Source organism: Lathamus discolor, chromosome 8 (assembly GCF_037157495.1).
Source record: "Lathamus discolor isolate bLatDis1 chromosome 8, bLatDis1.hap1, whole genome shotgun sequence".
Taxonomy (NCBI): Eukaryota; Metazoa; Chordata; class Aves; order Psittaciformes; family Psittacidae; genus Lathamus; species Lathamus discolor.
Window position 1 is genome coordinate 10,641,736 of NC_088891.1, and position 26,499 is coordinate 10,668,234.

At 44.2% G+C, this 26,499-nt stretch overlaps 1 protein-coding gene across 2 annotated transcripts in view; it reads left to right on the forward strand.

Moving 5' to 3' along the window:
* The first annotated feature begins 3,732 nt into the window (after nucleotides 1-3,732).
* HDGFL3 (HDGF like 3) overlaps nucleotides 3,733-26,499 on the forward strand; it is a 38,594-nt gene continuing 15,827 nt past the window's right edge. Inside the window, exon 1 of one of the 2 annotated variants that reach the window (XM_065688337.1) lies at nucleotides 3,733-4,312. In XM_065688337.1, coding sequence (XP_065544409.1) covers nucleotides 4,229-4,312 — 84 coding nt within the window. In that variant the 5' untranslated portion in view covers nucleotides 3,733-4,228. The remainder of the gene's footprint in view (nucleotides 4,313-26,499) is intronic. The other variant, XM_065688338.1, reaches the window with a different exon arrangement.

The window sequence follows — 26,499 nt, forward strand, 5'->3', positions numbered from 1 at the left end:
AGTACCTCTGTGATTTCAGACAGTGCTCTCAGACATGCCTTGCACAGGGGAAAGGCTCAGTTGTGACTCAGAACAGCTTCCTATTAAAATATTTAACAGAGAAGCACTAGCTTACTGTGGACATCGGCAAAATACTAATCACCGTAATCATCGCTGCCACATTTTTGCATACAGGAAAAGGAAATGAAGAAGGAAAGAAAATTATATCAGCTATAGATAGATGAGTAAAAAAATACTTTTATTTCAGTATCTTACAGTAAAGTTGGTCATAAAGTGGCCACACTGCAGAGCATTTAGAGTCTGATCTCAGAAGAAATTTGAGCGAAGAAAGCAAAAATGGTGAGGTGGCCAGGGACAGCATTTCAGAGGCAAATATAATAATCTATGTGGCTCCTACAGACACAATATAGGCAGCACCTCACAAAATGGAAAGTGCAAGATAGCAGCATGAATAAGGTTCACATACGAGACAGTTTGCATACAAATGTATATGTGCAAAACTATGATCAGGGAGTATTTAATGCAAAACTTGCGTATGTTTAAAAATTTATTCATGACTTTGGAGGGTTCTTTTGAAATTGGGCCTTTTATGTCCACATGCTCTTTTCTTAAAGATTGATCCACACTTTTGAATCAATGGAATTCTTTCCCTATGAAAATTGTCAACTAGGAATGTAGCTATTTTTCTCCTTATATTAATAGGGGGAGAATGATCAGTACTGGCTTAAAGCTTCTCAGTATCTAAAGAACAGTGTTTCCTTGGAATTATTGGGAGAGCAAAATTCAGTAGCGTGGTAGTGGCTTCAAAACAGTTACGTCAGACACCATCTGTCCTGGGTGGCTCCAGGGTTTCACTACTGACCACACTCGTGACCCTGCCACCGCTGTGTGTGGTGCTGCTGGGCCTCTGCCTTTACTCCCTTCCCATGTCCGTACTTTTGGAAAGAGAAGCCCTGTCTGGCAGGATGAGAAGTGAGAGGGGACTCGATCTTACTGTACTGGGGGCTCAGGTGAAAGGAGAGAGCCATCTCTGCTGCAGGTCTCCCATGCTCGGTATGGACACGGTGTTCCTGCCTCTGACCTACTGATCTTTGCCCAAGACAGACTCAGCTATTGACTTCTGTACACTTAAGACCTGGCTTATATACGTGTAGTGTGTATACTAGCAAGCCTCTGTGCCCCTGCATTCATGGTTATGATCTCAAACTGCTCTTGAAGTGTTTGGAAGAAACTCTCTGCACTCCTCTTTCCCACTTCTGTGTAGAATGGGTAGATGAACTCCCTTTATATAGAAGAGAAAAGAGGAGAATACAGGTGACATAGCAGGACATCTCAGGCTTTGTACACTGTGATGAATGGCTGACAGGTTATGCACACTAAAAACTCCTTTGCTGTATGTACTGAGGTGTGTTTCTGGGCTGTCAATATGTGGAACATTTGATTTGGGTTTTTTCATTTAATACCAGGGAAATTTGCTTTTTCTTCCCTGTCCTTTCTCAGCGTCTTAACCATGGCTTGATGTAGAAACTGTCTGCAAAGTGTTTTGAAGAGTTTCCAGCTGGCCAAACCTGAGTTCTTACCTTAGCAACTCATTTACCCTTCACACCCTATATGCAGGAGAAAAAGAGAGCTGCATCCTTGCATGTCTATGGGACACATTTTCTTCTTCTTTGGAGCTCTAGCACGTGATCACCTTCACTGAAGACTAGAAACATTATTCATTCACCGCATTCCCTGCCAACACCAATGCTGGGACAAAAGGAAGTTGAAAGTGGACATTTCAATGAGATGTTTCAGTTCAGTACCTAGTCACTTTGATTTTTGCTATCCTGACGTTAGCAATACATTGTTGCACGGATGTTTGTATAATAATGTCTACAGTTTCCTTTTGGAAGAAACTGGCATACATCCTGCTCCTTTCTCATTTAAGGTCACTAAGTTAGTTACTAGGAAGAGCTATTCACACCTGGAATCCAAAGCAAATAATGTATTAAAAATAAAAAATAAAAATAATTAAAAAAACCCCACAACCCAACCCAGCTCCACCTCTCCAGTAGTTTTCTGGAGATAAGGCTGATTTGGGGAGATAACAGAGATATGAGAGGTGAGGCACAGCACACAGGGTTATTGTGGACAGACTCTGATCAGAGTTCACTGCTCCTATACTCAAGAGATTTTGCGTTACGTTTTTCAGAAGGGAATTTAAATTCAAATGAGGTATCCGTTTAAAAGATGCAAAATCCTATCAGATGTGAAAGTGAAACCGAGCTGTTTGGCCACATGTCTGTACTGAAGGCGATAACCCTGTCACTGATCCCAGTAGTTCAGGAACAGCTAACGGCATTGAGCACAGTGCAGGCCAATCATCTGAATGTTTGTTCAGCTTCTTGGATGGTTTTTTTCCATTGTTAGTCTGCTCCTGATACCTGAGCTAATGGTTTTACAGCAGCGCTTCCCCCAGCAGAGAAGTGCTTATCCTGTTTATGACCCAGAGTGACAAACTTTATTGACTCACGTACTGCCGACAGCAGCATTTGGGCACTGGAACCACATCTGGGGACACCATAAACAGCAAGAGTCTTCTTGGTCCTGTTCCATCCCAGGAACAGGTGCTAGAAGTGTTTCTTTCTCTTCTTTCTCTGTCATTACCAGCCCTTAGAAACCAGTAGTGCTCTCTATGGTTCAACTACTTCCTCCCTGAAATGTGACCCTACAGTCTTCAGCCATCTATTTCCTTCTTCATCAGCAGGAAGGTGCTTTCCTTGAGACTCAGCAAAGCACCCAGCCAGAGCTGTGTCCCTAAATCCAAAGGGGGTAATTGCCCCTTGCATGTGGGAATGGCTGGGGAGCCCACTGCTACAACCTCAGCCAAACCTGCAGAAAAACCTTTCCTAAACTTCTCTGCTGGTGGCTCTGCTTGCAGGTTTCTTCCTAGTTTTGCTCCTCTAGACAATACTTTGGTATAATAAACATCAATGATAATATATTTCTGAACATTACAACTTAGCCGGTAACATTATGGTAAAAAAAGCTGTATCCATGGTTTGGATTTGTGAGTTCCCAGTGCTGCCCTCCCACAGAGGTGCATGTTTGTAAAAACCGGCATCATCTGGCAGGAGCCAGGCCCCAAACACCCTCTGAGGGACAGCCCCTGTTGTGAATTTAACCAGATCTCAGGTCTTTGTGGCTGTGGGGTTTGGGTTGGTGGTGGGTAAGATACTGGGTACAGAAACGGGGAAAAGCCTGTGCCCAGGAGCCAGGCCTTTGCCTAGGGGCCTGTGTGCGGCCAGGGGTCTGGCTGCGTGGGGAGGCCGTGCTCGAGCCGGGGGTCTGCAAGTACCCCGGGTGCAAGGGGGCCCTGTTGACAGCGTGTGGCCAGCGGCCGGGGGCAGGCACCCCGAGGAGCCCATCCGTGTTGGGGCCTGCCTCCATGACAAGGGGGGACGGGGCACTCCGCAGGGCTGGGAGCCTTTGGAAAGCGGGGGCCCTGCTGTAAAAACCAGCCGGGTTCTCCTCGCTGCCCAGCCTCCATATCGGGCGCGCATAAAGAACCATGTCATGCTTCAGCGGGGAAGGCAGGGCCGGGAGGGACTGCAGCCGCTCTCTGCTCTCCTATTTTCATAGAAACCGATCTGTGTACCTAGAAAATAACAGGAAGGGAAAGCGCGGGGGGGAGGAGGAGCGGGCGGGGGATAAGAAGATCCTGTTTTCGGTCGCTGCCCGAGGAGTAATTCGGAGGAGACGGCTCCATCTTCCCGGGGCCGCGGCGGCTGCGGCGGGGATGGAGCGGGCGGCGCGGGCGGCGTAGCCAGCTCGCACGGGGGGGCCGCGGGCAGCGCCGCGCCCGCCCGCCGCCGCGGGGTGAGGGCTCCCCGGCCGCCCCCGCCCGGCCAGGCCCCCGCCGCCAGCCGGCTCCCTGGTACCGGGGGCTGCTGGGGTTGTGTCCAAGGCCTCCCCCTCCCCCGCGTACACACTCACTCACTCACACAGGCACACGCACACACTCACACTCACACACACACTCCCCATCTCCTGCCGCCGCCGCCGCCGCCGCCGCCGCCGGAGAGATCGGGGATTGCCCGCGGCCCGGCCCCGCTCCCGGCTGCGCCCCGTGCACGGGCGCATCGCACCCCGCGGGGGCTCGCCCGGCTGCCCCCGGGGCGGCGTGTGCGGGGCGGGGGGTGCGGGAGGGCGGGGGGACACACGGCGGCTCCCGCGGCGGCTCCCGATGGCTCGTCCGCGGCCCCGAGAATACAAGGCTGGAGACCTGGTGTTCGCCAAAATGAAGGGGTACCCGCACTGGCCGGCCCGGGTGAGTACCGCGGCGGGGGGCGCCCGGCCCCGGACCCGCGCCGCCGCCCCCCTCACCCTCCTGCCGGGCGGGCAGCGGCCGGGCCTTGGCCAGCCTCCGCCGGAGGCCCCGGGCCCGTCGCCGCCGGGCGGGGGGCCGCGGTGCGCGCCCACCCCGTTATTATTGTGCATCTTTTCTTTGATCTGCAGATTTCTCCCCGGCCCCCCGGGAGGAGGAGGAGAAGGAGGAGGAAGAGGAGGGAGGGGGGCGAGCGCGGGCTGTACCTGGGTTGTTATCGCGGGGAGGAGGCTTGGGGAGCCGGCAGCCCTGCCCGCATGACAACGATGCTGTTTATTATACGCCCTCCCTCGCCCCGGCCCCCCCGAGGGGCAGCGGGGTCCCCACCTCCCCCGCGGCCGGCGCTGGGGCAGGGCAGGGCCCACCGCGGCCCGGGGCAAGGGGGCGAGGGTTCGGGCCCGGCCTGGGCACCCGCGTGTGGCCGGGGCACGGCCTGGGGCAGGGCCAGAGCGGGCATGTGGGGAAGGGGCCGAGGCTCCGGGGCGGGCTGCGGCTGTCCCCGCGGAGGCGGGCGAGGGGAGCCGGGCACGGCTTGGTGCGGAGAGGTTGGGTGAGGTGAAGCGGGGCCTGTCTCGGGGCTGCGGCGGGGTCCGTGCGGGGTGCTGCATCCCTGCGGCTCGGCTGCCACACCGCTGCACGCAGGCTTTTGGGTGCTGGGCCTCCCGCTTCATTTCGTCTTTTACTGTGTTGACTTTCTTTAATAGTCCTTTGTCATTTTTTGTTTCACGCTGCCATGATATAACTGAGGTGGAAAGGCATCGTGGGCATTTGGCAGGCAGATAAGCGCCCCATTGTATTTAAACATCCATTTGTAGTGCTGCTACAATAACGCAAAGCAGAGCTTTCTCCGGGGGGTCTGGTACACTTCCGCGGCCTGTCCCTTCCCTCCTTTTCGGTCACTGTTGTGTAAACTCGGTGTGTAACACGTGTTTGTGTGAACTTGTTGGCTGGCATCAACCAGCGACAGTCTGTACTTACCTGGCTCCTCCAGCCTTACTGGGACGATTGGGTAGGGCTTCATGCCAACATGTTCTAGTCAAGGAAAGTTGCTGGTCTTTATAAAGAGCATGAAGATAACGAAGCGTTGTATGCAGCGTGCAGGAAAACATAGATGGGCAGGGAGGAGATGGACTGACATTTAGCGTTACCCTTGCCAAAAGAGCTCTGGAAAAGGATGGGTGTGCGTGGTGGGAAGATGTCCTGAGTGTAACTCAGGAAGCAGAAGTGGTGTTGAACAGCAGACACTGAACAAGGAGGGAGGGCCACAGGCTTAAGTAAAGGATGGTGAAGAAAGAATAGTGAGAGGTGCTAAATATCTAGAAGCATGTAAATAAGGTGGCGCATGCAATTATTTTAGCAGAGCAGGCTAAAATTAGCATGCAAAAGGCCGAACTTAATCAATGCTGGGTTGCGGTTTTGTTATTCTATCATTATACAGGGTGGTGGATATACTACCTAAAAAATGGCGATTTATGTCAGCAGAACAGCATGAGCCACTGAAAATTGACTTCTTTCCTACCTCTGTTATGGTTTAATGTACTGTGAAAATTTTAATGTGAACAGTTGCGACCATTACCACATTGAAGCATGTTAATCCCTTTCCTTTTTGAGCCTTTGTAAAATTACAGTTTGTTTACCCAGAAGCAGAACAGGGCCTTTTGTTTTAATGGCATTTTCTTTCCTTTAAAAAAATCACTATATACTGTACAGCTGGTCATAGCCTTTGGGTGGGTGTCTAAATAGGTATGTGAATGGCACTGATACCCGACAGAATACATCTTCACTAGGAAAAAGTAGGTGTGCTATTGACATAACTTATTTCCTTTCTGCAAACTAACAGGATGTAAAGTTCAGTAAAGACAAAGCAGTCTCTAGTTTTGACATGACTTAGCAAGCAGGGGTAGAAACTGTAGAGAGCCCAGAGTCTACCATCCGGTAGGAAGAGAGCAGTCAAGCCGGGGAAGCATTTGTACTGGGGTTTAGTTCACCTGAGTGTCAGGAGGCACAGAATGTGCTCCTGTAACACAGGATACAGTTAACATGCAACATGTTAGATCAGGCTGATGTCTGCCTGAACATAATGCATTGCTTGTAAAAAAAACAGTTCATACCATCTTTACTAGGACTTTTCTGCATCTTGGTTGACAAGTTTTGCCTGATGCATGCTTCCTTAAGTGAAGGAAAAACCTAGTGAGGACACTAGTCTTTATTTTGTTTCCCAAAACCAGAAGACAAGCAGGTTTTGAACTGAGAATACAACTCAGATACCCTTATTAACTGAATGCTTTTTATTTAGGGGATTCACTTGTTTCCAGGTCTTTCAGTGCTTGCTGCCCACTTCTTTATTCATTATGCAATTAGCATGTTTGATTTTTGTATTCTCGTGTAAAAACTTATTTCATGCTAATATACTAACTAATAATACAAGTAACAATACCCTTAAATGACAGTGTTATTGTTCCTACCAAATGGTGGTTTGCAACTCTGAGACTTTTGGCATGAATTTCCTGCCTAGGGACAAACTTCTTAAACTGTGTTTAATAAACCTGGGAAGTGTTAAAGCAGGACAGGAAGACTGAAAGACTCTGCCTGCCCTTTAATGAAACACACAGCGTACATTTTTGTGTGCATGGGCAGTGTCATGCGGAACAAGTAACTCCGTCCAGCTGTGGTAGTGCAGATCTGCACTCATGTCCCTCATTAGGTGTAATGCTCATGGGCTCAGCCACCTCCACGTGGCACAACACTGCAGACTTATCCAGTGTGTGCAGCAATCTCTAGTGCTAGACCGTTAGCCTTACACCCCTCTCTTTGGAGGTGTGTTGATCTGCAAGAACAAGACCAGCAAACCTCTGTGAGTAAAGAGAGAGAAACCATAAAGAAGGTGGCTAGATAGTGCTGAAATACCCAGGGACCATTGAAAAACTTTGTCTAATAATTGACAGAGTGTTAGAGCAGTCAAACTGCATTGGAACTTTCTTTGTGGATTGGTCTAGAATTAATTTGAAAGGAGCCAGGCTTGCCATACTTAACCAAATGGTAATGGCCAGTAAATCTTATCTGTATATACCCTGTTAAAATAAAATGTGTGTAAAATGAATTCTCTTCAAAGATGCTTTAGATACTTGGGGCCTGAATAATGTCACTTAGGTCTTACTACCTGTAAAGGCTGCTTTGCATTTTGCTATCATGTTTTCTTAGGCAAAGCCAAAATTTCTTTTGGCCTAAGTGGAGAACAGTGAATAGATTGAGGGTTTAAACTCCAATAATTGTATTGAAGCTTAACAATAACAGTAGATAAAATGCTGGCAGCAATTCGGTTTAACGCATTTTTGTGTTAGCCTCTGATGTCAGTTGCCTTCAGATGCTCATCAAAAATGCAGAATAAACACCAACTGGCCAGGTCATCAGTCAGTGTAATCCAGCAGACAAGCAATTGTGCATCCGGGGTGCACAATTTTTGCATGCAGAAGTAAAGGGAAGATGCTGTTGTGCTCAAAATATAGGAAATAAGGATTCAATTCATTCTACATTTCATGAGTGGTCTTTGCCTTTGAAGCAGTAAATCCCCCTGTCTTAGTTTCATGTTCATAAAAGACAGTTAACAACACTTTTCACTTTAAAAAGGTGTCGTGGAGACAAAATCACTAACATTTAAGAGTTGCTTGGCTACTGCAATTATAGGAGCTGTATTAGCACACAGAGAGAAAAATCTCTTTCTTCAGATACCCTAGTTTATCTAGGATAGATGTCCTGATTTGTTGAGAAATTGCCTCTTGAATAGTCACTCAGATAAGATAAAAGGGAAAAACTAGTGGTAGATTCAGAAAGATCAATAATGGTGTTTGTTTTATGAGTGACCCTGAAGAAACAATAAGCACATAGTTGCTGAAATTAGCTGCTGATTTAAAAATAGGAAGGAAGCTGTTAATGCAACTGTAGAGTGCAGAGGAAAAAGTCTGGAATGACCTCAATAATATAAGAGCATACCCAAGTAAATGGCTGATGCCATTATTGAACAGAAATCTAGGATCATACAGCTGGGGAGACAAGAACTGTATTTGGGTAAACACAAGTAGTTTGTGTAGGGATGGCAAAGTTGACTGGGGTCAGTACAAAAGAGATCCAATCAGGTAAGGCAGTGTAAAACACATGGATGTTTAGAACTGCTTAGACCATTTTGTGTTCACAGATCACAGCCTTTAAAGTGACAGTGTCACACTATTCTGAAGGTGTATTTACGGTCTTCTGAAAGTAAATTTCATATTTGTCTTGTCCAGTTCTGTTATTGCTACTCTGAATTAACACCTACTTGAACTCCAAATTCGCTAGTTAGCTGACAATCCTCATATGAATATCACTGTTAAAAAAACACTTGCCCATAGTAATGACAAAATGGTATTCGGGGCACTTTAATGTATGAGAGTTGCAAATGGGTATGAAATTTTCAGTATATTGCTTAGAGTAATACATAGTAAATGCTGTCATTTTAATGGGAACTAGTGTCTGGGGTGAGCTGAGCATCATAAATGTGATGATTACATGATAGTTTTTGTCTAAGTATGTTTTTTCAGTAGTCCAGCAAGGCATTAAAGTTAGGAACCTTGAAGTATGAACTAAAGTAATCCAAGGGGCTTAAAGGTAAGCTTATGCTTAAAGACTTTGTTAGACTAGAGCCTAAAAAAAGATAATAACACTATAGTACAATGGTATAATATAATATTAGAGTCAGTTAAATTACGTTACCTCTACAGAGTGACAGAATTCCAGGAGACTTTCACTATCAGTAAATACATATAGACATATATATATATATACTGGGGACCCCTGCAGAGGTATTTTAGTTAATGAACCTCTCTCATCCAGTTCAGTGAAGTACAAATAGAGATAGTAGGTTGATTGTGGTGAAGCTCTCCGTGTAGTAGGACCAGGACCTATGTTCTGACATAGTTTGGTAAAATAGAAGATACTTAACCAGGAACAACTTTGGTCACTTATAATAGCAAATATGATGGATTGGAAATGTCAAACTCTCAATCACATCATAGAAGAAAGATTCTACATTTTAAGTGTTTTGATATCTAAAACAGACCATTTGTTTTCTTATTAGTATAAGGATAAGGGAAGGTAGGTTTTCTCTGGCAGGGTTTATCTTTTTTGGCAAAGAATGACAGACAAAAATCAGATTAAATCCAGAAAACTTCAAAGGGTCCATCAGAAATACACAACAGATCTTTCTCTGTGTTTTTCTGCCAAAACTCAGTCTGCAGTCTTTTGAGCTTTTCTCCCTGGCCATTTGGGACCTGTCCAGTCCCTCACCATGTGCTTTTCTCCTTTTTCCCCTTTGGTTGCTCAGGTTTATGACCTCACTTTTGCCGTGTTACTAAATATGAGTCTCCTGTGACTTCTCCTTTACCAGCTCAGAGCTTCTTCCGTCTCTCTCCCTCTTTAATTATGTACCTCACTCATACATCACTCCTTGGAGATCTGCAAGCAATTTTTCATGGCAGGTCTCCGTTCCTTTCTGAGACGAGACATGATTTGCTGATCACTGCAAAGGTCTGTCTTAACCTGGGAACTAATGTTGAAGTCGTGGGTTCTTCAGGCAGCACTCCCATGACTTCTGCTGTGGTGCATCTGAAAAGAGCACATTTAAGGCAGTAAATCCTTTATGAAATCATTTTTTTGTTTCTAAACCTTCTGCACCAGGTTGACACATGTTGCTTTGACACATTTAAACTTTTAGTTGCAGATATCTGGTTCTGCAGGTATGCTAGAGTACGTGTGAGTGCCTTTTCAGTGACTTCATCAGCTCATTGAGAACTGTTTCCTTTGCTTGAAAAGAAATAAGGAGTGAAGTGTGAACTTTCCTAGTGTTCAGAAGGTGGGGAACCTCAGCAGGTGTTGGTCTTTCCCTGTGCTCCTACATTCTGCTTCAAGTGTGACTTAAAACCAGATTTCATCTGAGTATTGTAGTTGAAGATGGAGTACTTTTTATACATAAAGTTGAACCATAGCTTACAGTAAAACCTTTCCAGTCGCTCTTGTTTGGCAAATGAATCATTTTGGGGCCAAGATGTTCTGTGTTTGTTGTTAGCACGGCAGGGATATTTGGGAAAACTTCTTTAAAATTAAGTTCTTTAAATCTCTCTGGTTTTTGTTGGGTGTTTTTTCTTTAATAAATGTGAATAACTAGCCCCAAATGTGCAAGTCTGATCTTTTTGTGTAAATGACAATAGATGAATACATTTTCTCCTCCAGTTTCATGATTTTATGTCCAAATGAAGCTAACCCAGAATAAAGACAGTTGTCTCAGAAGTTTTGAGGCAATAAGCAATTAAAGTTTTTCATACCCATACTGTGCAGACGTTTTGTTAGATATTCTTCCTTGTCAGTTTGAAGCCGCTGCATAATTTTCATCAACTAATCTCATGGAAGTCATTTGATACGTGTTTTGTCTGAAAGAAGGGTGCCTCTTTAGTGAAATCTGTAGCCTGTCAAGTCAATCTGTATGTTCCTGCTGCAAAAAGATATGAGAAATGTTAGTTTCCATTACGTTAATTGACAGATGTCTTCTTTTTATTATTTTGTAAAGAACCTTTTAGCATCCCCAACTGGAATGAATTTTTTGTAAGCGTAGACAGCAAAACGAAGGCTGAGTTTTCAGTCTTAACTCTTCATTTCCTGATTTCCCCATCATAATAATGCATAAATGGCTCTTCCTGCATTTAGGGTAATAAAAATCTTGTAAGCAAGTGATTGCTGACAGTAAGTATATATGATTGTCATTTGAGGATAGATGAAAGGATTTCCTGATAATACAGGAAAAGTGATGACACTGAAGAGAGCTTGGACTTTTCAACTTTTTGCAATGGTGTTGCGTAAGCAGTAAGGACCTTTCCAGTGTATGCTTGAGAGATGTAAGGGAGAATGAGTCTGCCTGAGGCCTCTGAGTAATACTGTAATTTGGGTGATAAATATAGCAACAAACACTGGAAAGTAGTCCGTGTGGAGCAGGCAGGAAGAGGTTGTGGAGCCAGCTTCTTAAAGGTGTTAGGAATTAGCTGAACATCAGTACTTCTCTGTAGCTTCAAGTACCTTGGTACTTCTCAGGTCTTCTCCTGCATCATTTGTATCTCTCATCTTGACATACCATGGATATGTGTGCGTATACACACACCTATTCTGTGCATAGGTATACAGTCTCCCATAGGGAAGATAGATGCTTAAAACATGGGCGTAGCACATTGCCATGGTAGCACATTACTTGACTCTGGACTCCAGCAGAGGCAGCATCAACAGAGAAAGGCCCAGTAATTTGGCTGAGGCACAGCAGGCCTAGAATGAACAGTTATTTGAAACATTCCAAGAAATATTTGGCAAACAAGCAAGTGTCATGAGGTAAGGCCTCTAAAACTTAAAGAAGGAAACAGAACCTTGCTTCCTGCCTTTGGGAAGGTCTCCACACTGCTGGCCTTGCACATCTGAGATTGTTTCATTCATTTGTGTAACAGCCAGTTCTAAACCTGATACTGAAACTGGAAATAAACTGCAGATTCATTTACAGCTTCCTTTCTTCTACTGAGACGATTAGACATGACAGTCTTGCTAATACCAACTTTTACCTGAAGGGTTTATGAGGCTTGGCTTTGGAGTTGGGGTTTTTTGTTTGTTTATGAATTTAATTTTATTTTATTTTTCTAGGAAACAAAAGGAAGGTAAGAAATTTGAGTAAATGCTACAGCATCTTACCAAAACGATGAACTTCCCATGTTAATGTGTAGTTCCTGCCACCCTCTTCTGAAGCTCTCCATCCTTCAAATGGTCTCAGGTCAACCCCAATATTATCCTTGGCATCATTGCTGCTCCAAAAAGACACATAATGTTCTTGAATTTCGGAAGGATTTAATCTGTCTCCTGGCCTTTTGTAAAGCCCTGTGGAAATCTGAAAATGCCTTTAGAGTAAACATAAAGGGAGATGACACAGTGCTGTGCTCTGAGTAGCACAAAGCCCAGCATTAGAAGGGGCAGGTGTCCATAGGCCTTGGTCTCTGCTTTAGAAAAGTACACTTAAATGTCTTTCAGTTTTCCATTAGCAGACTGAAAGGATAATTAGCATACATCTGTAGCCCCGACAATGCAAACTGGAAACAACTATTTATTTTGCCTTGCAGCAACGTGTAAAAAACCTAGAGGGAGGCTGTTTGCCAGCTATGGCTTGGCTGCTTGAATAGGAGACATCATGTAACAAAAGAGGAAAAACAGGGCAAGGAATATCATACACCAAAGAATTTCTTTAAGACCATCAGCTAACAAAGCCTCCTACATACAGCAGAGTAGAGGCAGGGAGCAGGGAAAAAATTCCAGGCTGTAGGGACCTTACAGGTATCACTGTAGTGTCACTGTAGGAAACAGTGTGTCAGCCTTTAATGTCAGTAACTTTGTACTCCTTTGGCTTGGAAATTACCTACCCGTGAAGCCACTTATCCCAGAAACTAAAACCGTGCTCACGCAAAGAGTAGAAGAAACCAGGTATGGGAGAGCTGGAGTCGCAATTACACAATAATGCAAACCATTTCTGGGAATCAGTCCCATATCAGACTGGATTACTAAGTGTACCAGATATGAGTACATATTGAAACTTGATAATAACATGGGGAGCGACCTTACAGAGATGTGTAGCATCAGCCTGGAGGTGCAATCCAGGTGGGAGAAGCAGGAGAGTATACATAGAGGAACAAATGCTGTAGTTGGTAAGAACAAATCTAGAGTTGCTGTCCTTCCCTTGATAAGTTTGAGGTTTGTGTAGAAAGTCATTGGATACAAGCAGCTCTCTTTTGCTAGTTTTAATTTGGCTCCACAAATCTTTTATTTTACAGTGGCCTCCATGAAAGGGATGCTGCAAACCCCTTCTTTTAATTCCTGAAGGACAGGGTATCTTCCTCAGCTGGAATCTTCTCCGCATGAAGAAAACAAGAATCCAGGTCTCCATTCCTGGCTGTTACCCTAGTCCCTAGCCTATTCTTTAGTAACTAGGAGGCAGTTCCTCCAGCTCCTCCTCTTCATACCCTTTGGGAAAACTTTACATGTAGGGTGCTTATGACTTACCTTTTCTATTGCACATCTCAGTATATTCCCATTGTAGCAGCTGTGGGGCGGGGAGAAAGGCACTGATGGAGAGGTGTTTATAGACTAGCATGTGCTGTGGGTTGGCCATCCTGACAAAGCACCTGAGGATTGTGCCAGAAAGCAGAGCACTGTGCCTTCAAAGGATATTTCTGTCCTTCCTGCTCTCAGCTGTTGCCTTTCTCTTTCCTACTGCTTGTGCTGAGACCACCCAAGCACGGTGGCTGAGGGGGCTTCAGAGCCCTCAGGCATGCAGGGGTGTGATTTGTACCCCATAGCAGGATTGAGGCCATCCATCCGTGGTCTTCCTTCCTTCCTTGGGACATAATTTATTATTCATCACTGTATGTAAATCATTCCCTCCCTGTATGTAAATCAGTTCCTCCAGCCCCATTCATTGCCTTTTGGTATGTGCATTAGCATCAGTATCTGTATTTTGCTTTAGCTTCCTTCAAGCTGTTACCAGCCTCCACAGTGGTGTCCTGCAGAGGGTCAAAATCATTTTCCTGGGTGCGGCTGCACCACGTGAGTGTTGTCTGCCAGCTCTCTGGCACGATGTGTGTTTGCATATGGGGATTTCTGCATATTGCCTTGACCTTTGCAGCACATTGCTTGTTCAAATGTAACTTGTGGTCCACTATTGGCTTCCTGTAGTACTGCTGCTTCCAGCTTTCTCTCTCTTACATTGCAAATCCTTTTTCCCAGATGTGTTAGCTTTTTCCTTTTGCAAGCTAGATTTCAGTTTACTTGCAGCTGATATTTCTCCCAGGCCCAGGACTCTGTGAGTCAGTTGTCATATGGGTTTTACCATCACTGGGTGTAGTGAAGTGACTGCGTGTTTATAGGTACATACATATGAACATAAGAGACTGTCTTTGTCTTAATATTTGCAAAGATTTCCAGCTTGCTGTCCCAGATGCCTCTTCCAGAACATGGAAGAAGGTGTTAAGTGAGGCAGAGCCTGGCAAGGAACACACCTGAGGAAGGCACCTCATGCCAGGCACTGTACCCTACTGTAGTGTTATTATTTTTAATCTTTTTCTCCAACTAATTGGTTGCTAGTTGGTGTTCAGCCCAGATGTCACTGTTTCCATCTCAGCCAATGTAAATTTGTACTTCTGTAAGGATTTCTTCAGACACTATTATCTGGAATCCAATTAGGCAGCGTTCATTCAGGATTAATCACATGTGGAAGTGTTTGCAGAATTGAGGTTCCTGTGTTCTTAGCAGTGTGCTATTACAACTGCATTTCATTATCCTCCAGCAGGCACAAGCTTGGGCATTTCATGTGTTCTAGGAGTAACCCTGAGTAAATCCAGTGCAGGGCTGGAGGCTCGCTGTCCTGGTTGTTACGGAATAGCGGCAGGAAGATGATACCTATCCCATTAATTTGCTCTCAAAGGACCATATCCCAAAGGCAGCAAATGAGTTCAACTGCATAGAGGTTTCTTGATTTCAACAAAACTGCTTACATGTGTGCTGCCGTGCCTGTAGAAACATAAAGTAGGACCACAGCCTAAGGGAGAAGGCAGACGTTCATCTCAGAAAGGAAAAAAGAAAAGATGACATTCCTTACTGCAGTGCCTCTCCAAATACCAGGGCTTTTGGAAGATATTAGGAGTACAGCAAACTCAACAGATAATTCTTTTCATATGGTGTCTGGATCAGGTGACTTGCATATGTTCACATTTTCAGGTACCTCTTTTGCCGCTCTTTATGAGCAGTTCCTTTTCAGAATCTTCCTTGTGCACAAACTTTCTTTTCTTTGTCACAGTCAGTATTTCTGTCACAGCTTTAGAAGAAGGTAGCATAAAATTATGAAGCCTTGTGGTTAGAACTGTATTCTCTGCAGAGATCACCGGTAATAAGCTTGTTCTATCTGTTAGTACTTTGTTTTCTTTGCATTTACTTGAAGGACTCTGCTTTGGAGCTTTTCATTGTTGTTAAGGGAGTGGGTCAGTTTTCTGAGCAGGTTTTCAGAGTTGGTACTTCTGGTAAAATGACAGGAATTCCTTGTTAAAGATGAAAACAGATTAGAGCAGACACATTTGTCAGACAGGGCTCTTCAGCATTAAAATGCTGTGACTGTTTTCTCCTTATCTTTTGGAAGATGTTTTATGCCATCTTCTGCCTTACAAATGAATGGATTCACCTGCGTATACAATTGCCGTGGTATTATGCTGAATGGGATCTGATCCTACAAAGGCAATGGCTTTGTTTATGCTGCCAAACTGTATGCCCAGCTGTGCTTGCAGGATCAAGTCTCTAGCTGTTAAGTTGCTAGAAGCCCATAATAATAAAGATTTTAATGGCAATATGTTAAGAAATGCCAGCTTCTTTAGCAGATGTGGGAGTAGGGGAAACAGTTTTTTAATGAGAAGGTTATAGTTTTTCTGAAACGTTTGCTGTAGAGGAAGGTGTTAGTTTACTTGGTTGTCAAATGTCAGCAATACCATTGACCTGGTATAATAACAGGGGTGTCAGGGTTGTCTCCAGGGCAGATTTATTGAAAAGGATGCTGTCATGAATGCTGCATGTGAGACTGAATTGGGGATCTTGACAATTAAAAGCACTGTGAGCTAAAACTCATTGCTTGTGGAGCATGGTTTGGACACATCAGGTGTCATCACTACTGCGTTAACAAGTAAAGGCAAGTGACATTTAGAATTTTGAATACTGTCTGAAACGCTTTGGGTTGGATCTTGTTGATTTGTATGGGGTATATGTAAACACTGTATCTGCATCTGAGGATAAATTTGTATGTGCAGTGCTCCCTAATGTACACCCTAGTTCCAGATATGTGTCTCATTAACCAGGTTCTATTTTATGTGTAATTGCCTTTTCCCAGTTATTTGCATATTATGAGTCAGAATAACACGCTGCTTCTGTACAGCTGCTTTCTAAAACAAAATGGTAACCTGATTTAAAACGTGTTTTTTCACTGAGCTGCCAAGGGAGAGTGCTGAGCTGCCATGCTCTAGTATGGATGCTGTTCCTGATTAAGAGGTAAAGAGTGGTTTAAAAATCTAATATTAATGTATGCGGGAAAACAGCCATTACAGTTGCACACGTTTAATTTGTCCCTTGACAGCCTGTATCCTTTTAGAATCATCCTTCCTTTAAAATTAATCTTCTGACTACCCTTCCAAGTCCAGAATAGAAATGAGAGGGCGAGGTGGCCAGAAGCCCTGAGTCTTGTTTAGAAAGGGAAAGTTAGAGAAAATCAGACTTCTGGGGAACAGCAGACTCTGAGTAAACTTTGTGACTTCCGTAACATAAGTGCAGGTGAGTCACTAGGTTTTGTAGATAATTCGTGTTCATGCAGACACCGTATTCTGGGAGGTTATGTGAAAGTAGCACAAAATATATATACCTCATACATGTATTTAAGTTAATTTACTGGGTAGAAGGAGAGGATGCTGCAGAGTAACTCTTAATCCTACAAGTATGTAAACATGCAGGCAACTTCAAACCTATGATTTATCTCTGTAAATTAAATGAGAGCACTCACATGCTTAAAACTCATATTTAGTGTTTGCAATGTAAAATACATGTATTTTTAGAATATTGGACATGCCACCCTCACAAGCCTGGTCACTGCCATACTAATGCATTCATCTTGTCTCTGATGTTAATGCCACTTACATCCCTAAAAATACATCTTTTTGTCTTTCATGGTTTTATTGTTTCTTTTCTAGCATAGTTTAGTAATTAAGATTGAAGTTCATTGGTCTGCATATATTTAATGGAGTGCTTTGTGTATTTTTATATGAAGAGTTTAATTCCTGTAAGCTGCTGCTTGAGGGATTTTTTATTGCTTTTGAGGAAAATGTCCATTTTGGTAAATAAGGTTGTTAATCTTTCAGGGACTATCTGCGTAAATTTCAGCAACATTATATTTTTGGTCAAAACTAAATGAAAACTCTCCTTCTGAGGTTTTGGAAGCAGAAAAACAGGCAGGTGGGGAGAAGTATGACTTGGCTTGGAAAAACTCGTTCCTGAGTCTCTTTAGGCAGACGGATTAAAATTCCTAAGAGTTTAACCTAGACTGAGGGACTTTGCAGAAAAGGTATTTGACACCGTAATGACAGCTCCTGGAAATCTAAGCACGGATTGAAAGCAAACCCAGTTGAAAATGCCAAAGTTGGGTCCAAGTGCTGCACAGAGACCACTGTGACTCCGTGTATCAATTTTCATTCCATGGTTTTAGTGACACATACAACCCAGGCAATGTTCCACCTTAGCAAAATAGTCTGCTGGTTTAATTGGTTGTTTTCTACCATAGATGGTGGCTAAGGCTGCAGGAGTAATGGAAACAATTATTTACAGAGAGTTGTTAGGTTTGCAGCAGGCCTGGGCTTTCTACAGATGCTCAACTCTTCTGCAGTTACGAGTTCACAGCTTGTCAGCAGAGTTAACAGGAAAACCTGCCTTTGAAAATTTATTGCAAATCACTCTGTTTCATTGGCTTTGCAGTGAAAATCCATTGCTTCTCATCCCCCGATTGTGTACATGTTGTTGTTGTACATGTTATTTGCATCACAACAAAGTAATTGGCCAGTGCATCAGAGATGCTTGGCAATTCCACTTGTCCTGTAGCCTCAAAATATGCACTGAGGCCTTTTCCCTTCCGAAGAGTCCCATCTTCATGAGAACACCCCAAGTGCCATGGTTTGATGCTGGGTGTGCCTGTGCTTCTGCAGACCTCAGCACCAGGATGTAGTGTGTTCAGGGAGCTCCACCACACTCAGTGCACGCAGAGCATACCTGTTCATGTGGCTGTGTACTCAGCTCAGCAGGATGCCTGTGCCTGCAAAAGGTAGCTAGGCAATAGGTAAATTAGTTTAGGTGCTGTGAAACAGAAGTTTATGTTTTGAAGTAGTTGCTTACATCCTGCAAATAGGTATTCTGATGTGAACACATACACTTAAGAATTTAAGACCATGCATCTTTGTGGCCTGTGGGTCCACAGAGAGCAACATAATGAAGGCAAATACATGCTTGTCTGTGCTTCCATTCTGTCTGGAGGACCAGGCAGGACATTCGTGTAGTCTCATCTCTGCTGCTGCACCCAAACCTCAGGGGACTGGAGGACACTAAAAACATTCTGTACTTTTAAGGGACAAAGATTTTGTGTTCTTTTCCTGTATTACAGTTATTTTTTTATGCAGGCACTTGTGCAGTGACAAGGAGTGTTTCAGTCCCCTGATATTATACTCCTTAGCTGCAACTGATGGTAACAAAACACGTCACAGAGGAGACAAGCAGGAAGGTTTTCTGTAAGCAAAGGTCCAGAGAATAGTTGCAGCCTTCAGTGTCAAGCTTGAATCCTTCCTAGGAGGAGCCTGTGGGCTGCAGCAGGTGAAGCAGGTTGTTTCCTTCTTTCTATTTAGTATGTTTGTGTCCACCCTGACTCAAACTGGAGGCTCATATCCTGGGACCTGCAGTCCCCATTGATCAAATTTCCTTACTCAAGACAATTTCAGCTGCAGGCTGTAGTGTCAACAGGGGTTTGTGTACTTTGTGGGAAGCTGAGCTAAATATCGCACCGGGATGCTTGGTATTCTTCAGCCTGGAAATATTGTGCCAATCCAATTTTATAACTGGCCTTTTGTGGAAATAAATTACGTTGGAAAATAAATAGTAAATTAAACCAGGCACATCTAGGAGACTGCAATCTTCTGGAAATTTGCTTACCTTTTGGCTTTATGTGTGCCAATATGAGTATAAGGACTAGCAACACATCTCTTAATAATAGCTCAGGCAGTAGGCTATGAAGTGTTGGATATGTGGAACAGATGAGCCTGGAATATAAAACTTGGTTGTGTGTATTTGACCAAGTGTCAACACTCCAGGCAGGCTGCTTCTGATTGAAAAGGTTTTGACCAAGTTGACTGGCCAAAATATCCAATCTATTGAATATAACATCTTTCCTTAAAAACAAACAGAATCAATGAAATAGTGAAATTCCACTGTAAATATAGGAAGGTCAAAAAATATTCCTCAGTTTAATGAATTCTTATATCATTCTTCCACTCTTCCTAGCAGATGACATACGGAAGGTGGCAGGGCTTGTCTGGGCACTTTGGGAAGGAAGGTGATTCGACTTTTCATGTCCCTTTGGCTTATGAGTAGAAAGTGGCAGGAGAGAAATAATGATGTTTGTGAACGTACAGTCCCTAAAATTTCTCCTTTGTTGATGTCTTGACTGGTTAATCAGCTATTATTTACTGTGTGTCTTCCAGACACATTTTGGGCATGCATTTGTTGCATGCTTATTTTTCGAGACAAAAAATATTTGTAGTAAGACCATAAAGTAAAGTAACCAGATTTTGTCTACAGAAACTGCTTTCATTTGGTGTTAGTGGGCTCACTGTGGTTTGCTCAGGTGGATTGCAAACAGTATTTTGATATCTGAAGAATAATTCAGACAAAGGATCAAGCTTCACTGTGCTTAAAGGGAAGAAAAGTAAACACAAATGTCTCAGAGCTGGCAGCATTTGTTGAAAATGAACAACCTCTCCCCACCCATCTACAAATAAAAAGTGATTTTGTGAGCCATGAAACTCAAGACGTTTATTTTTCTCTGCCTTGTCTTTATGTGGATTCCCTGTTGTCTGATGTTTTGGTTGAGCCTGCATTGCAAGCTGTCTCTCAGCATATGGACTACTTGCCTGTCCATCTTCTGATCGACAGCCTGCCTGTGTATCACAAAACAGGGGGAAATTTAATATCTCTTTGGCCTTTCTCCTTTTGTCTGGTTTGGCAAAATTGTCTGATGTGTCCCTGAGTTATTGCAGGTAAGAGTCAGACTGAAAATAGTGTGATCACATCCTTTCTTCTCCTTAGGGAACAAACTGGGGAAAAAAAAAATCTAGTGGTAGCTCTATTGCTTCACTCACAGTGGCAGGGAAACACTTCATTAGGACAAATGGAACATTTTTGCAGCAGTCTAACTTTGGGGTGTGCTGATGGGAGGATTACAGTTTGGTAACCTGAAATCCTTCTCTTACAGAACTGGGAGTACTTGCTGTTAGTAATACCTGGCATTTTAGCAGTGGACCTTAAGTGCTTTATAAGAACAGTACCACAGTCCCCACTTGAAAAAGTGAGACTGAAGGAGACACAGTGATGTGGTCAAGGTCATCCCAGAGGGCAGTGGCAGAGATAGGACTAGGTTGCATCCCCGAATCTCCTCCTATGACAGCCGCCTGTCCACCAGCCACGAAAGCTCACGGAGGACTTGAATCACATGAATAGATCTGTTATCTACAAAGTCATGTGTATAGATACCAGTCACGCAGAACTAAGCTTTGGCCCCATTTTCATACTGAAGATTAAAGCAGCTCTGCAGAAAGTGTATTTCAACTTTCTGTCTTAAAAATATGCGGCTAATTAGGGATGTAAAGAGGCTGAACTCAGCTGCAAGACTGCTGATCTTTCCTAGTGAGCCACTGCCTGCCAGCATTGTTTGGACTCCAACTAACCCTTCATTGTCTTCTATCTTGTTGAGGTCCTGAGCATGCACACAAAAAAAGGGCGATTGATGTCTTTATATTGTCATTTCTGGCTGTCTGCATGATACCCTTCAGCCATTTTCAGCAGTGCTCCAAAGTATGCTCTGCTGGTTTTAATCTTGTTTTGCTTTTTGTTTTTGCTGGTGGCACTCTTCCATTCCCAGAGACTTTTTTTAATTTTTACTTTTGTAGCTATGCAATTCCACCTTATTAAGTTGGATTCTGATTCTGGTCTCCCCCTTCACAGGGTTATCTTCTTTAATAGGTGAAAAAGTGCATAAGCCAGCATTCCATGTACACTGGGGAAGGAGTTGTGCTCTGCTTCAGATCTCATACCGTCCTGATAAATGAGAGGAAAATTCTGCAGTCTGCAATCAGCTATAGTTGGATTCTGTTCAGTCTAAGCACGAAGGAATTTGAGTCACAGTTTTTAACTTGAAGGAGGTTGGGTATTTTTTTTTTTTTTTTGACATTTTAGGGTCCTCTGGGAAAAAAAAATAAATTAATATTTTACATTTTACAGAACATTATTTTAAATAATGGTTTAGAAAAGATACTGCCTCACTGCTAACTCCCAGTAGCATCAGCTATTAAAAAGCATATTGAATCTGTTTGAATAAAAACATTGTAGCAAAGCAAAATATCCTATTTAAATAATGGATTTTGAAGAGAATTGCTTTTATCCATCTAGAGTTTTGCTAATAAGCTAACTGCAAGAGATCAAGCTGCTTGCATGTGTTGGGCAATAATAAGCAACTTGAACCACTTTCCAGCAAAAATACTATAGGCCTTTGCTCAACTGCTGTGCAGCGACTCCAGGGATTTCAGTGGGAGATACTGATCTCTGCAATGCTTCTGTGTGCTTTTGCCAATCAAAGGCATTTATAGTATGTCAAAACAATCAGTGATTACTGCTCTGCAGTTTTAAGTCCCTCTTTTGCAAAATAAAAGGGACTTGTTCCTGTGGTTTCAATGCCCACAAAAGCATCTCTGCACACTGAAGTAAAGCTTTCTTGTTGGTACATGTGGACCTGATAGGTATTTTTGCATAATACCTTTTTATTTTGCAGTGTAAAATTCTGTTGGAACAAAATGGAACAGGGTCTGGTCTGAAAGCCACCCTGGCAGCCTGGAATTCTTGCTTCGGAACAGCAGCTTGTGCACAGCACAGAGGTTTTGTGATAGCCATACAACATGACACCTGCTGTCCCTCCAAGTGGAAGAAGATGCATCTGGGATGCCCTTCCGCCTTGATGGGCAGCACTGCCCCTTTCTTGACTGCTGCAATAACAAAAACCTCCACAGAAAGCTGCTTTACATAGGCAAGCAGAGAGACAATGCTTGCTGTTCTCTCTGTGTCTCGGAGAGACATGTTTCCCATTTTGCAGGGAATGTAGAGCTCTGCAGAGCAGAACACCCAGGAGGGGGTGCAGCTTCCTCTGCTTCTGCAGCAGCCCTCCCAGGGAGCTCCTCCGCTTGTCTGGAATATGCCACGTTATCCCACAGGCAGGCACGGGGATGATTTGTGCAGAATTCTGGGAGCCACTGTTGTTCTCGACAGGCAGCTCTGCACCGTCCTTGTCACAGGGCTGCGGCTCCTGTCCAACCCACCCAGCCAGCGCCTCTCTCCCCAGGGTCCCTAACCTCACGGCAACTGGGAAGAAAGTGTTGCAGTGAGTACTGACAAACCAGCCTGTGACAACTAGTTGGAAATACTACCCGAGAATGCAGCAATTAGTCAGCACCACCAAGAGCAAAATATTCAGGCTGCATATACATCCTAGCGTGTAAATTACAATGTAAGGAGGCAGATTTCTTGCTTGCACATTGGTAGTCCCTAGCAACACCATTTGGTAAAGCCCTGCTCTGGTTTGAGAGGTCCAGGCTGAATTCTCTGTTGAGCATTCCTGACCCTAGAAGCCTGGCATTTGTTTACTGGGAAGAAAAAGAAGCACAGTTACATCTTTAAAGCTCTGCTGTTTGGTTGGCAAACAAATGCCGGGAAGTGCAGCTCTGCTGAGGTTGTGCAAAAGGAAAGCAATTGTTATTCATTAAGCAGATGACAGCAACGGGAGCAAAGGGGATAAAACTTGAAATCTGAAACCACCTGCTTTAATTTTAGCCATAATTGAAGCGGCTGCCCATGATGCTGCTGATGCACAGATCGGATTTGCGTGCCATGCAGGGCTCTCTCTGATGTCTGTGGCAGCAAGCTCCAGCCTGCTGCCTGCTCTGGTTCAGGAGGGGATGGATCCCCTGTATGCAGGTTATAACGGGTACTTTAGAATCTGTTTGTTTCCCTCCAGAAGCAAAATGCAATCACAGTCCGTCTCTCTGATAGATGGATGCTTTAGTCATTAGTGAGGTTTCTGTGACTACAACACTGTGTCCTAGTATGGGTGCACTTATCTCTTTTGTTCCTGGTTCAGCAGTGATGCTTTTCTCGCTCTTGTGCTCATGCGCTCACTCTCTTTCTCTCCCTCCCTCTCTCTCTGCCTTTGATCTTGCTGATACGGGGAAAAATATCAGATCCAAACCTTCAGCACATTTAACCAAAACAGCTTGTAGGACGGGAATAAATTGTGACTGAGTGCAGCAGCAGGAAGCTGCAATATGGTTGCTTGTACCGCTTGTTTTCTGTTACTGCAGAACAGCAGCAATCATCAAGGAGTGCTGGACTTGTTCTGCAGCTAAACAAGCACTTAGGGGCTCGGTGTTCGCAAAGGGTAAGGTGGTTTTGCTGGGAATAGTGGACTCTACAAAGCTCTCCTCTCACAGTCTCTAATGCAGGGTTCATGTGAAATGAGTGAAAAGGGAAGATCTTTCTTAATGGCAGAGAGGGTCTCATCCTTCACTAAATTCCCTAGTTTTTTGCCAGGCAGTTAAATGTCCATAAAACAGCACTGTCACTTCATATTCAACCTCATTACAGTACTGGCAGCATAAGCCTGAGAGCTGGGGAGCTCATGGCAGAATTGGGGAAGGCAGGAAAAGTCTTCACCTCAGCTGCACAGTGAAATGTTGGAGTGGGAGCATTAGCAGTCTGTCCTTGAGCTTTTTAGTGCAGATTTATACTTCATGTGTTGGTATGTGTATGCCAGCTTGCAAAAGCTATGAAAAGCTCTTTTGTGGTTTCCTGTGATGATACATTGTCGGAGAGGATACTTGAATGAATAAAGACATACACCATGAAATGGGGAGCAGGTGAGCTGCGTGACAGATAAGTCTGCTGTCCTTTGTCACTTTGGTGCTGCTCCTTACCCAACAGTATAAAGTGCTGGGAATGCAACATGAGGCCTTAATTCCACTTGGGATGCTGCTTAGGAGAAGATCATCACTGCTTTGGAGCACAGCACGTTGTGTGATGTAAGATCCCCATTCCCTTCTGATCAGCGTTCCTACTAAGCATGTGTTCATTCCCCCTGCTTTACTGATCATTTACAGCTGTTTGCTTTATTTCATGAGAAATTCTTAAAGGTCTGAGACAGTAACTGAACTGTGCTGCTCTGTAATGCAGCCCAGAGCTGGTGCCGGGCTGCGAGCAGCCAAATGAGGTTCATACTCAAGTCCCAGCAGATATTGCTTGTCTCGGTCATGGGGGTCCACATTTTTTGGAGTCTAGTATCTCTCTGGACATCTTCCTTGTCATAATAAAGAGGAGGATGGCTATGGCATCCAGACAGTTGAGGTATATTGCTCCGGCAATTGATAAACTGCCAGCATGGCCTTTTTTGGTCTGATGTGTAGATACTTCCATCTCTGAGGAGGCATAAAAAGTGTTACGGTGGGATATACTCTCTCCCTGACTTGCTGTCCATCTGTAAAGTGTTTTTCCCTTCAGTGTTATTATCAATTATAATCTAATACCTATATTTAAATCATGAATTAGTGAACAAATAACCACATTAGGGACACTTATTTAAAAACAAATAGTTCATGTCAGAAGATGATGAGTTCTAAAAAAAATATCTTTGGCAGTCTTCTCTCTATGCATTCCTGATGATGAAGAGGACACCAAGCAGCCTGTCATGTCATTTCAGCTCCTTCTTACACACAGATGAGCTAAAAGCGATTGCACGTTTCCATTTTCTACCAGTGTGTATCTTCCTTCTATATGCATTTAAATAATAGATTCTCCTTTTATTTATGAGTTCATTGGCTTTGTTAAGTGAAGGAAGTTGGGTAATTGCTGTGCCCACAAGGCGTGTGACACTTCTGACCATCATGGATTGCCTCATGCAGAAGGTGGTGTGTAGTGAGTGCATGGTGACACATGGCCCAGTGGACCAGAGCCCCACCATCTGCACCCCTGCGTCCTGATGCAGAAAAGAGACAGGGAATGGTTTGGAAGTGTTCTTATATCCCCTGATTTTGGCGTACCTTCAGAGAATGCTCCACTTACACCTAGAAGACAGACATCCATTGCTTTTGCAGAAAGGAATCCTGTGATGTTACAGCTCCACATGTGGCTCTCATTTCTCTGTCCCCAACGGGTGTCCTTGCAGAAAGACCAAAGGGACTTGAATTCTTACAAAAGCTCATACTCCTTTGAGAGCCATGTAGCCAGCAGATGCTTTACAGTGAAAGAGAACATCCTTTGAGAACAATCTGGTGTTTATTAATCAACAAGAATTCAGTGTTTGGGGTCCTTCGGCAGGAAGAGAGAAGGAAAGCACATGTGGGCCTGGTCTCCTGAGTGAAAACATGCAGGTTCCATCCCCTGCTCTGCTGAGGAGCAGATTGTGTATAGCACTGGTATGTCAGCACTTTGTTCTCAGTTCCAGTGACATTTGACAGGATTCAATATGCTTATGTTGAGACTGAGTTGCTAAGACCCAGGCAGCAAGCCATTCACCTGCTCTTTGGTGTTGCCCTATAGATATCTAGATTCATTAGGCTTGCTCTTAGCAGGAGAGTTCTCTGGGCGCTTCATTTTAGATGGCCACATATGCTCAGAAGTGCCATTTCTGGGAAGGCAGGCACTTAGATCTTATTTAAAGCTGCGCTGTGTTTCTGGTTTATGTGGGTAGGCACCTGGACTCTTATTTCTGTTGCAGAGGACTGAGAAATTGGATATGGAAGAGACTAAGTCATGGGCCTAACCTCCTGCCTTGCAACAAGTGCTCTCACTCAGGCATCTGAAGACGGGGTCTAGGCATTGCTTAGCCTTCGGGGTTTGTTCCAGTCCCAGTTATATTGCAGGAGAGCACCCTCACTGCCCCTCCCTTAGCTGCTCTGCAGCTGAGTCTTGAGAAATATGAGGCCAGCGATAAAATGTGGAAGAAGAGATGGAGTACAAAGGAGAGTAGTGACCAAAACCAGTTATTGGGATGCTGCAGGAGAAGGAGAGTTCCATGCCCTCTTCCCCTGGGGGTGTTGTGCAGTTTACACTGCGAACCACCATCACAACCAGGAAGCACTGATGGGAGACAGTCCAGTTTTCCAGTTGCAGAGTCTCAGAGATACCATCTGTACCATCTGCAAGCC